This window comes from Poecilia reticulata, chromosome 6, assembly GCF_904066995.2.
Source record: "Poecilia reticulata chromosome 6, P_reticulata-male-v2, whole genome shotgun sequence".
In the NCBI taxonomy this organism is placed as follows: Eukaryota; Metazoa; Chordata; class Actinopteri; order Cyprinodontiformes; family Poeciliidae; genus Poecilia; species Poecilia reticulata.
In genome coordinates, this window is record NC_088835.1 from 17,939,813 (window position 1) to 17,952,531 (window position 12,719).

The 12,719-nt window shown below is 37.0% G+C and overlaps 1 protein-coding gene across 1 annotated transcript; it reads right to left on the reverse strand.

The window, feature by feature from the left end:
- Positions 1-6,961: 6,961 nt before the first annotated feature.
- Positions 6,962-12,096, reverse strand: LOC103466122 (uncharacterized). The gene is made up of 4 exons (XM_008411500.3): positions 11,217-12,096; positions 10,913-11,116; positions 8,780-8,968; positions 6,962-7,957 (listed from the first exon to the last, which is right to left on the reverse strand). Exons 2-4 carry the CDS (start codon positions 11,103-11,105, stop codon positions 7,647-7,649), a joined length of 693 nt encoding a protein of 230 aa, XP_008409722.1. The 5' UTR covers positions 11,106-11,116; positions 11,217-12,096; the 3' UTR covers positions 6,962-7,646.
- Between the last annotated feature and the right edge of the window lie 623 nt (positions 12,097-12,719).

The following is a 12,719-nucleotide window of genomic DNA, read 5'->3' on the forward strand; positions in this document are numbered from 1 at the left end:
ATCAACAAAAAACTAGAAAGTCAGCCAAATAACCTCAAAATATCAACAAACAACTGATTTTGAATAGTAAATTTCTTGTTTATGTCCATATATATATAATACTGTGTAAAATACCACTTATGAATATACTACTTAAGATTTCAGTATATACAGACACAGTTTCTGTATATACTTAGTCAGAAATTAGTCTGACTAATTTTGTCAGACTAATTTCTGACAAAATTAGTCAGAGATTAGTCACAAAATTTCTGACTAATTTTGGGGCATGAATATTGAACTTGCTACCACTAATGTGTGTTACCGACTAAGCAGGTAAATTCAGATAACAATTTGAGAATGAAAACGTAAGAGAAACAAAAAAAATCTCTTTGGTTCCATCATTGTCTGTAAGCAATCTTAGTTTAAAAGAGATTGACTGAAGCTAATTGTGATAAAATATATTGCCAGCCATCGAAATGCTACTTTCATGGAAGCAAAAAACTAAACTGTTCTCATTTATTGATTAAACAACCTCTCTTACAATCTTAAAAATAACTGAATAAGCAGCAAAAAAGTAAAGGGTTCTAAAAACTGAGTATAAAAGTCAAACTGCAAATAAAGCAAGTTATCATCAGTGTATCACACTCAACCAGTTTAGAGATATGTCTCAGAATTTTTTTCTGTATTGTAATGTCCACCAGTTTATAAACTGCATGGAAATAAAATCCAGACCAAATCCATGGTCTCGATGCAAAAAAAAGAAAGAAACTACCCATCCATCATTTTTCTATACCTTTTTAACAAGTGAAGGGTCACAAGGCACTGATCCTATCTCCAGAGGTTAACGTGAGCCACACCATGGACAGTCGGCCAGTGTATCACAGGTCAACAAATAGATGAGCAAGGCAGACCATTCTAACACATATTCAAATTTAAGGGCCATTGAGAACAGCCAAACTATTTAGTATGGATGTTTTGGGATGGTTGAAGGAGACCAGAGTGTTCAGATACATCTTATTCATACAGAGGGAGAGCACACAAACCCCACAGAGAAAGGCTCTGGTTAAAATGTGAACCCAAGACCTCCTTGCTTCAATGCAACAGTGCTATCAACAGCACCATTGTTGTATAAAACCAATAATTTTTTGTTATAATTCAGTTTATCTGAACAAAAGAGGTGCAGCTGGACAATATCTGGCAGACTAGCGTCACTATCCATTGTGTCAAACCATTGGCATGGCTGCAAGTTGTGAACGCTTTTTTACTCCACTTGAGATGTGTAGCTAAAATAATTAAGCATGTCAATGTCTGTCTCTAAACTATGACACATACTCAGGAAGAATAATTTGGGGTTCTGTCTGTTGTCAACTCATTATCACAAATCTCCCTTTAGATTGCTCCCTCATCTAGAATTCTTTTCCCATGATGGCTATATCAACGTCTGCATTTAATGATTTTTTTCTACTTCATCTTCTCCTTTCTCCTTAATTTATTGCCGTTGTAAAAGGTTTGTCACTCCCAAGTAGCGCTCAACCCATTATCATAAACAGCCCAATAAGTAACTTCACACAACGTGTGCAAAGCAAGCACACTCAATATGCAAAGCAGAAAGGGGCTGTTAAAGAAAACTGGCGCCGGGTGATTATATTTGTAATTTAATTTCCTTGGTCACACATAGATAAGAGGAGGGAGAGGCTACAGTTGGCCAGAGATGAAAAAGACGGATGAGAATGTGGCTCTGCGCAGCTTCACTGTCTGGACTGAGAGGTCTGAGGCCTGGAAAATATGGTCAAGCCAATTCGTTGCTCGTGTTAATATTAAAGACGCAAAGGTAACTTTGTATGCCTCTAAAAAAATGCCAATATATATATATATATATATTTTTTTTTATTTTTTTATTTATTTTTTTTTTTAATTTTGACACTGCCTTTTGGTAGTAATTATAAGTTGTTTTCAAAGGAGTAACTAATATTCTGTGTGATAATTTGCAGCACTTAGCAAAAGTATTCATACCCCATAAGAGTTTGCACTTTGACTCACTGCAACAGCAAACCTCAATGTGTTTTATTTGGATTTTATGCGATAGGCCAACACACATGTTCTCATAATTGTAATGCAAAGAGACAAAAGCACATTTTTTAGAAACAATTTTCCAGTAAAAAATTGTTTTACATATTGAATACAATATGAATACAATCCATATTGTATTCATGGTGTAAACATGAATACAATATGGATTGTATTCATGTTTACACCATCTAAGAGGAACCCATGTCACCTGGAAATTCAATACGTTCTGCCACCTTTCAGGGTTCTAATTTGGAGGATTTCCCGATGATTTGAGTTTAAGTATATAACAATCAATCTCTAAGGTCACATGCAATGCTTTACTAATGAAGGAGAGAAATTTATATCCAATAAATTGATGTGAAATGATCAAGACATTGTTTTTTCTAAACTCCATCTAAACTCTTGTTCTGTTAAACAATGCAATCAGTGAAGTGGTCTGTGTGGGATGTCAGTCGCAAAGAGCTGTGGCTCATTGCAGATTCTGCAGGCTAAAATAAAGCAAGTCCCTGCAAGAAAAATGACTAAAGGACAAAGGATTTACTCTCCTCACATCTCCATGCACTCCACTCTCTCCCTCTGTTTGCTTTTCTGAAATTGTAGGACAACAGACATCAAATTTTCTGACTTCTCCATTTTCAGAGTGTCCACTTATACTAATGATGGTGAAGCAGAGGTCAAATTCTTGATTTTTGAGCATAAAAGTGAGCAAGCGATGAATCAATGGAGGGAAGAAACAAAAGGCACAAAGTTTGTGGAAATGTGACGCAGCACTAAGCGGCGCTGAATGAAGGGACATCGTGACACTATTTGTTTTTTGTGACAAATAAAATCCCCTGCCACTCTTTGTTCTCTCCTCCTGTAATCTTTATGTCTGGTTCTCCCCCTGCCGCTTCGTCTCTGAGCGTTTCTTTAGTGTCTTCACTTTGAACCCAGCAGCCGTAACCTGCTGGGGAAAGTTACAAATGATCGAAATAAATTATGTAAAGAGAAATAAAACTGCAAAAGAGCAAAGAGCGGGTTCTTTGTTTCATAATTCATCGTTCTCCAAGATCAAGCTAAATAAAACTTTTTGAGGGAGTGGCAGTCTTGATCATTCTTTTTAAAGTTCTTTAACATATGCCGAAGGATCTTAATTGTCCACCTTACAACTAAAAATATACATAGAGACACTTGTAGGCATGCAATTCATTTCATCACATTCAAGCAGCATCTTCCCATTTTAACCATTTTCCATTGGCAGTGGCAAAGCAGTGGATGTTACACCAGCACCACCAGCTGGTAGAGAAAAAAACAGCATGTTTTGGATGCTCTTTCCTCTTTCTCTCCCACTATGAAGAACAGAGTTGTTAGCTTTGAAAAATCAGGTTAAGATTGCGTCAGTTCGATATGTGAGTATTTATCTCAGTGAACTTGTGCCAGCAAGATCTCTAAGATGCCAGTGCAGCATAATTGGTAGGTTTTTGCCAGATGCTGTAGCTGATTTTTCTAACCATGCATCCAGCCAAGGTTTGACGTTAGGTGCAGATGTTTCTGCAGCAAATATTTTTCAACAATCGCTCTGTGTCTCTCTCAAGCTACCTGTCTATCTTTGTGTAACATCTTCCGTCATTCATCTTTCTCCTCTGTCTGAATCCCCTGGCTGTTTCTGTATCTCTTTCTTTCCATCTCCATATTGATTCAGCCGTGACTGAAGGTATTCTCAACCTTTTTTGCCCAGTTTCTTTCAGAAAGGTCAAAGAGCACCACTTGTGATGTTGGAAAAATGGATACGGAGGAGCAGGTGGGTTTTGTTTACGAGTTGTCTGCAGCCATAAAACAAGGTGCACTTTCAAGAATGGCAATAGCACTTCGTGAGTGTAATAAAAACAACTTGAGGAGAGGAGGCCAGTTTTAAAAGTGCTTTTTCGTACTTAGGAACTATCTGCTTACATGTTCCCTTAATCTTGGACGTTAGATTTGAAGATGTTCCCTTTGAGTTCATGAAAGCGAAATCAAAACGCTTATTTTCACTCAGCCTACGTTCTCTGGGAATTCAGTGAATTTCAGATCTGAGGCTCCGTAGAACAGTTTTGCTCATGGATCGCCTTCCAATGCAACACGACCTTCAAGGACATTCCGCTCATTTACACAGCAATTAAGCGCTACCCTATTGGTAAATTGAAAAAGAGACAAAAATCCTCTGTGGATTTAATAACAAACTCATTACCAGGGCCCAACAGGGCGGAACTGCCTTTTAATTAGAGCAACACCTGATTAACGCCCAATTAACAGCGCCAAAGCCACTTAATTCCCCCCACACTTTGGCAGGTTGAGAATGTAAATATAAACAGTCCAGCATCCGAGCGCTTCCTTTCCCTCCTGGGAAGGTGCGAGAGGAAAAGTAAATAATGAATTTGGATTCAATCCGTTGTCTGGTGGTCCAAATACTCTGCAGATCTCCGAAATTAATGCTGTGGATGCATGAGGTAAGTGTTTCAGGGAGGAAGCAGATGTAGAGTTGGCAAAGAAAAAACAGTGCTTCACTAGGCATGCAAAATCTGGCAGAGTGATGGACAATTGTGTGAATGGTAAAGCATCTTGTTCAACCCCCCAAAAAACATGAGCTCCTGTTTTACCCTTAGGTTTAGGTTTTTGTTTTAAAGATTGATACCCATTTTAATGTTTAGTCTTTCTCTTTTGTAGGTCAACTGACTTCACCTCAGGCAGACCAAGTTTTGTTAGATGAATACTACAGAAAGCAACAGAGCAACATCTTAAACAATGTGTCATGAACTGAAATTACACAAGCACAAGTTTTCAAATGAGTATTTGAACCATGTAAAAGAAGAAGAGTACAAAATACATTCTAAAAGTAAGACATCTGCATTGTTTATATGGAAGCAGGACAGCTATGTTTTTGTTTGGGCATGATGTTTGCATTTTCACCAGTATTCTGATGTACTTTCATTGAACATACATTTACAACTTTGCAACTTTGCGTCAGTTCCATTGTCCGAACCTGAAAATGATCCAATCTTTACCATGTTCTAAAAATATTAGTCTAACCTCAAGTGTACAAAAAGCACAAATCAAAGATCCACACCATTATTTTTGAAACATCTGTAACCAGGGCCCTAAATTCAGTGGGCAGGTTTACCTGAGGATATTTCTTCTGCTTCATATGCAAACATGTACAGTAGTTTCTCTTAGATAATATAAAATAGTTGACCTTGTAAAAATTGCTAAAAAAAAAAAAAATAAAAATACTAGTACAAATTTTTAGGTCACTTGGACTATGTGTTTAGTCCTTTTGAGAAAATCTATTGTGACACATGTCACATACATGTAAATACGTCAGAGTAAATCATTTCAGCTCCGTTAATCCTTTTTTACGATGAGTGCAACGCTGCTGAACAAAGTGAAACAACACTCATTTTTATTTTAACACATGAAAGTTTGTCTGCTCTGAAATCTTCTCACATCTGTGAAGATTTCTTGAAGTGCACTTGAGAAGCCACGAAATGCTTTGATGAAGCTCATTTTAATGGGGAATGCCTAGGGAAAGAAAAACCCCAAGTTGCTGTTCCTCTGCTGCAGCGGAGAGGTCCGTGATAGTTAAAAGGCTTAGAAATTGCATATTAACTGCACCTCAGATCAGAGCCCACGTCAGAACCTGAGAAGAAGGCAAATCTCAACATCCACTCTTTATAGGAGACTCAGAAGTTATACTTAAACTGCTAAAAAGACTCTTTTGAGAAGACAAGAACATCTTGAGCCACAAACAACAACAAAAATCCCTTACAAAAATATATTTATTATTTGTTTGTTTTGTTGTTTGTTTTTTTCCCTGCTGGTGTTTACGGTTGTTCTGTTGAATTAAAATGTTTATATTCCAGATTATCATTTTAGAAAATTATTTAAAAAGCCATGGCTGAGATAGAGTTTCCAAATAAACCCATTGTCTAGTTGGATCCACTTTTTACTTTAGAACTGCGCTAGCTCTTCAAGGGCATCGATTCAACAAGGCTCCAGAAACATTCCTCAGACATCCCAATTCTTCATATTGACATAAAAGTATTGCAGTGCTTCTGCAAACTTGTCAATTGACCATCCAGCATGCAGAGCTTATGTTCTCATTCTGTTAGATTGGGATTTGATCATTGTGGGAGGTAGTAGGAGTTTTGTAATATTCTGTTGGAAGTAGACAACAGAAGGCATGATATGGACACATATCAAATTAGTAAAAGGGGCTCCATTGTGTCTCGAGAAAAATATACCCCAAGCTAATACTATCTATTTCCACAAGGTTAAAATTTAAACATAAAGAAGCGTAGGTCAATACTTTTACTTATCTCAAATTTTGACCTTACCATCTGAATATCAAAGCTGTAATTGACCCTCATCAGATTAGGCAATTTTTGCCCAATTAGTCCAGTTTAGATGAGGCCAGATTTCTTTTTTTTTCCAAGGGAGAGGAGCTCCATTGACCCTACACTGACTTTTCCTGCTGTAGTGTATTAGCTTGATGTTTTGTACATTCAGACATGGTATTCCACACGCATTGGTTGTAATGAGTCTTCTCTCTTTTTTTTCAAGGCACTCTGCTCATTCTCCTGTGACCTTTGACATAAGCAATGATTTTTCATTCATAAAACTGCAGCTCACTGATTATTTCTCATTTGGATTAATAACTTTAAACATGTTTGGCAATACCAAATATTATCCTCAATTTGAACTTAAGCACGTTATCTTCGCTAGATGCCTAAGTGCCCAGAGTTGCTGCTCTTAGTAGAATTTCCACTTGTGTTAACAAATAACTGAGCAGGAATAACTAATAAAGTGGCCTGTGAGTTTATTTGGCCGTCACAGTGTGCAGTACTTATTAAATGGCAGAATATTCTCTAAATACCAGAACAAAGTAGAAACAGAAGAGTTCAAATTAGATCTCTTTTATTAAAACAACAAAATAACACAACACAATTTTCAGCACCATTTGTTTTAAAGCTTGATTTGCTTACAATAACAAATCCACCGTTCTTTGCAAGAGATTGAAAGTGCTTATACAAAATCAAGTGTTACAGTTCTTAAACAAGACAGCATTTGTCTAAAGTTCTCCCAGTACATTGCAGCAGTGATGCTTTCAGGGAAGCGTCACTGACTGAATTTTTAAAACAGTGTTTATTTTACTTTATTTTTCTTTTCCGACAAAAGGCCCATGCACACCTGGATCTGCTCCAGGCAGAACATCAGAACCTTGCAGTCTTTTCTACAAGTAGTACTGTAGTTCAGGGATCCTCAAACCCAGACCTCGAGGTCCAGTGTCCTGCAGGTTTTAGATGCTTCTCTTCTTCAACACACCTGAGTCAAATAATCAGGTCATTAGCAGGACTCTGGAGAGCTTGACTGCGCTGGGGAGCTAATTCAGCCATTTGATTGAGGTGTTTGTTACAGGTCACCTGGCCTCGAGGTCAAGATGTGTGGACCTCGGCTAAAGTTCCTTAGTGTACTTAGATTGTATTTCTGTCCATACTGAAACAATCTGGAGCTGACAGCCCTCAATCTAGCTGTTTTACCAAGCTAGATGGATTCTCTACCACATCCTTACTTATAAAGTGCATTCAAGGCACTGACATGAACCTTTGAGGAGCCAAAATGCTTTTGTTGTGAACAGGTTTATAACTCTCACTAAGAGGCCTTTTGGTGGCTTTATATTGAGGGGCACTCAATGTCTCCACAGCCTTCTCTAAGTCTGGCATAATGTTGGGCACAACAGCTTGCTCTGCAATAAATACCACTGTCTCCACCACCAATAGAAGGATCCAACCCAAAGCCCCCAGCCAGTAGGAAAGACCGAGGCTGGAGAAGTCTTGATTGTTAACCTTCTGGTGCTCGTAGGTGAATAAAGACCAGCTCAGGAGGAAGAAGAAACCTGTGGACAGATGGAGTCAAATTAAGCTACATTAGTACTAAAAGAAAAAGACATTACGTTCAAATATTACATGCTCACAGCCTCTGAGAAGAGTTTGCATAGTGATGAAACGCAATTTCCCGGACAGTAAAAACTCTCTTTAAAAACTGTTGCCCTGCAGGGTATGTAAATGAGCAATAACATGAAAGGATTCCTGTAGGTGTGGGTCTCATAGGAACTGCATAAACCAAAAGGCTATTTGAAGGTTAGCTGAATGTGGGTGTTTTAGGACATTTTTTTTATATATGTCTAACTCAACATTATCAATGTGAAACACAGTGCAATGTGTGTGTAAGTGGATGGCAAAGCATAAAAGTACAGCAGCTACTTCCTGCTAGTTTGTATTTTCAGGTTTCCTTAATCGTATTGGTTATTATAATTGGATTGAACAAGACTCTGTTATTGGACTGAATATTAATATTAATATTGTGACTGACATGAGTTAGACTTGTTTTGATGACTTGTTTAATGTTTTTATTTATTTGATGATTTTCCCTGTTTTCCTTTAGTTGCGTTTTATATTTTGCTGTTGATTCTTTTCTTTTTAATTAAATTTCTTTTTTGCCCCTGGTCACCACCTCTTTGCAATTGGGCAACTTGTAAATGCGATCTATGAAGCAAATGGACACTTTACATGAAGATTAATGTATTGGACAGAATATAATCAATGCACTGGACAGAATATAATCTGTTTTTAAAGTCTTAAGGTTCACTGAAATTACTCATGGTGTGATTTTGTCCTGTGTCAACTATGCTGAGTGGCACTGAGTTGAACTGAATTACCTGTGGAGGCCATGGTGAGAAACAGCAAGGTGGTGGGAAGGAGAGCCTGCCCGGCCAGGAGGAGAGCCCGGGTGTTGGAGTAGGAGTGCACTGTCTTAGACGTCCAGCAGAGGGCAAACACAAGACACAGAGCTGCGGTGCTCAAAGCCATCAATAACGAAATGACTCCAAATACTCTCTCTGCCTCCTCTAAAATTGGAAAACACAGAAGATGCAAAATGAAAAATGTTTAGTTAAACCATATTAATAATAATTAACGCATGAAAAAGGTTTTCTGTAACAGTCACACCAGTTAATAATGCTGTTTAAAAATGTTGTTCCTCCATGGGTTTTGTTCAGATGTTTTAGCTATAAGCTACACATCTTATAGCTAAGATGTTTAGCTATCTTATAGCTATAAGCTAGACATCTTATGTTGAGCTCATATCTGAGCACATAATCAATGATAATCAGATGGTCAAGGATTTAAAAATATATATTATTAATAAATCTTTCACACTTTTATAACCTTGAAAAAGATGCAACATTAATTTTAGCTTAACATGTCTGTTTAGTAATCAAACTGCTTATCACGTGAAAGCATGAGGCTAGCATGTGCTTTTCTGAAGAGGTAGCTAGTTAGTAAACAACTAATTTAGCAGCTAACTCTACAGTCTCTTACAATTTTTTATTTTGCTCAAATTACCTCATAAGTAAGCATAGTCCTATTAAACTTTGGATTGTAATGTCCTTTGTTATTTTGTACAGTATAAGTACAAAATAACACAGCCCTTCACATCAAGGGCTGGTGTGATTTCTCAGAGTGAAATGACCATGAAATTATATAATAAATTGTTTTAAATAAATAACTGAACAAAAAAACCTATCTTCTCTTGTATTCAAATATTTATTCCAACTGCTTAAAAAGAGTAGAACATTAATATACAGTTGGTATATTGTTATCAATAATGTTTCTTTTGGCTATTTGGATTTTGGTAAACACTCGTAAAAAACAAAACAAACAAAAAAAAAACACGAATATTTTAGTGGCAGTTTTTAGGAGTGTATTGCGTAGAATACTTTTGCTATTAATTAACCGGGTTATTTACTAGGGTAGTGAGCTGCACACATGCTGCTCGTGGCTTGACAGCTGTGTGACCTGCATTCACTCTTAACTCAAAAAATAAAAGTACTAAATGGAGTCTTATGCCACAGGAGGTTTTGTGTCAAGTTGTATCTACGAGATAGGAGTTTGATGTCAACAGCTGTTTAGTACTGCTACCTCAAGCAAATACAAAACATGGGTCCCTTATCTAGTGCTCTGAAAAAACAACATCATACGGAGGCTGAAATAATTAAAAAATAAAATTCAACGTGGTTTTCAAACTTTTATGACACATTAAAGGTTGGAGGTGAGGTAAACATGGCTGATTTAACATCAAAAATTTGCTTCCAGTATTTTATTTTATTTTTTTCATAAACCATCTCTGTTGTATTTCTATAATTGGTTTGGGTAATTCACAGATCAAGCATTCTGTTGCTATAAAATCATTTGGAGTTGAACTAACCTAACCTTAATCTGATCATTTTATATACACTGCTCAAAAAAATAAAGGGAACACTTAACACAATATAACTCCAAGTAAATCAAACTTCTGTGAAATCAAACTGTCCACTCAGGAAGCAACACTGATCGACAACGGGGACCCTCGTGGGGTCAATCAGTGTTGCTTCCTAAGTGGACAGTTTGATTTCACAGAAGTTTGATTTACTTGGAGTTACTGTATATTGTGTTGTTTAAGTGTCCCCTTTATTTTTTTGAGCAGTATAGTTCACCAGAAAAATAAAGTTAGATCTGAATGACAAAAACGAGTTCCAGCATGTCTCCCTCAGAGCCAGTAATGAGCATCAACAGATGCAAGGATACAATTTTCTGTTTGCAGGCTCAGACATGTTTCCTGCTGCTGGGAAGTGTTTGGGCAAATATTCCTCCTCACATTTATCCTCACCAGTGACTGAAAAACAACTATCCAACTCACAAGAGTGACTTTAAATAAGCACCTATGTGCATGTTTATTAAGTTACTCCATTCACCTAAGCCACAGTGACAGGTTTCGACAGATTTCCAACAGACTGAAAATAATTTTTGCTCACCACATAAGGGAATGTCGTCTCCATGCCTCTCCTGGTTGCTGCTGTTATTGTTCCAGATTAACCATCGTCTTTTGTCTTTCAGCCAGTGTGGTGTGCAGATAGAGTAGCACACACACACACAACCTGCGAGTCCCAGACAGGACTGAGCAAATCTGAAGCGGCTGATGGAGTCTCCCAACTCAAGAAGCTTCATTTTTAACCAGTCTGAAAGTGGAACAGAAAGCAGTAGGGATAAATAGCAGTTTTAAAAAACAGAAGTGTTTTAAAGTTAGCATTTAAATCATTTAAAACTGTGTGAACTTACCTTGCTTGCTGGTAGAATAGATTCAAGAGTGAAGATGTGAAGTTTAGGTGAACGCTACTGTACCTACACAACCGTGCGAACCCGTTTCAACAAGTTGGTATTGTGTCTTCACTGCTGGTGACTACAAACCCTCTCTGACAGATGAAACCTTAGTGTAGCTCCACCTCCGCTGCAATGGAAACTCCCCCTCGTCAGTTTAGAAATTTCCCCTAGAGTTCTCCACTGAAACCCACTTTAGAGAAAGTGAAAGCTGCTATTTAAGGAAGCAGACTTTGATTTGTTATTAAAAAGCAGTACAGAAATTAAACATTTAAGGGAAGTTTAAAGATGAGTTTAAAATCTGGGGAAACATTGTAGACACAACAAAAATGTGAAACAAAAAAAAAACAAAACATGGCAATAATTGTCTTTAGAGATGTAACATTTTGACATCCCCCCCCCCACACACACACACACACACTTATAAAGCGTGGGTGTCATCCGCTCATTATGCATGACAACACATAAGAGGAAATCCCACTGTCAATTGTTACAGTGGATGACTGTGTTGACACTGAACGCGTAGGTGACCTAAGAGGTCTCTCCTCCTCGTCACGTAAATACCACCCTTTCTTTTTCCTTTGTTGTAACGGAACGGCACCCACAGCCCACCCAAACAAAAACTTTCAACAACTTGACACTGATTAAATTGTAGATTAAGAAAAACAGGTACATCCAAATGTCACCAAAAAGTTTTGTTTGTTTTTGTATTTCAGTAATCCAATTCAAGTGGAGCTCTACAACACAGATTCAATTAACAAAGAGTGACATATTGATTGAAAATGTATTTTCGATCGAAAATTGATCGAAAATGTATTTTTGATCAATTGTTGCTACTTCTTATTGTCAGAAATAACTCCCACAATAATTAAAATTAGAAATAATTTGGTGACACTTTGACGGGGTGTGCATAAGACTGACATGACTGTCATAAACAGGACATAACACCTGCCATGAACATGAAGAAGTCTTTATGAATGTCTATGACTGTTGTCATGAAGTGTAAAATAATGACACTTTTAATGCAAAGTTGCTCTAAAAGTTGCATTAAAAGTTTAAAGTGTCAACATTTAATTATTTTGTAAATAAAGACACTTTAATGAAAACTGGCACTAACTTTTAGAACAACTTTGCACTAAAAGTGTCATTATTTACCAAATTACACTTCATGACAACAGTCATAGACATTCATAAAGACTCATGACAGGTGTTGTCATGTTTATGACAGAGTTGTCATGTTTATGACAGAGACAGTCTTATGCACACCCCGTCAACGTATTACCTAATTATTTCTAATTTAAATTATTGTGGGAGTTATTTCTGACAATAAGAAGTAGCCACAATGATCGAAAATACATTCTTGCAATATGTCACTCTTTGTGAATTAAAGTGTTACCAATATTTATAGATATATCACTCTGAGATAAATATGAGTTTCACCTTTTGAACGTATTTGCTGAAAGA

What these genes read in the sequence shown, in the direction of transcription:
- LOC103466122 (XM_008411500.3), bottom strand. Translation starts at nt 11,105, where the DNA reads ATGAAGCTTCTTGAGTTGGGAGACTCCATCAGCCGCTTCAGATTTGCT. An exon ending in AGACGACATTCCCTTATGTG is followed by an intron (nt 8,969 to 10,912) that starts GTGAGCAAAAAT and finishes TTCCAATTTTAG; the next exon opens with AGGAGGCAGAGAGAGTATTT. An exon ending in TCTCACCATGGCCTCCACAG is followed by an intron (nt 7,958 to 8,779) that starts GTAATTCAGTTC and finishes ATCTGTCCACAG; the next exon opens with GTTTCTTCTTCCTCCTGAGC.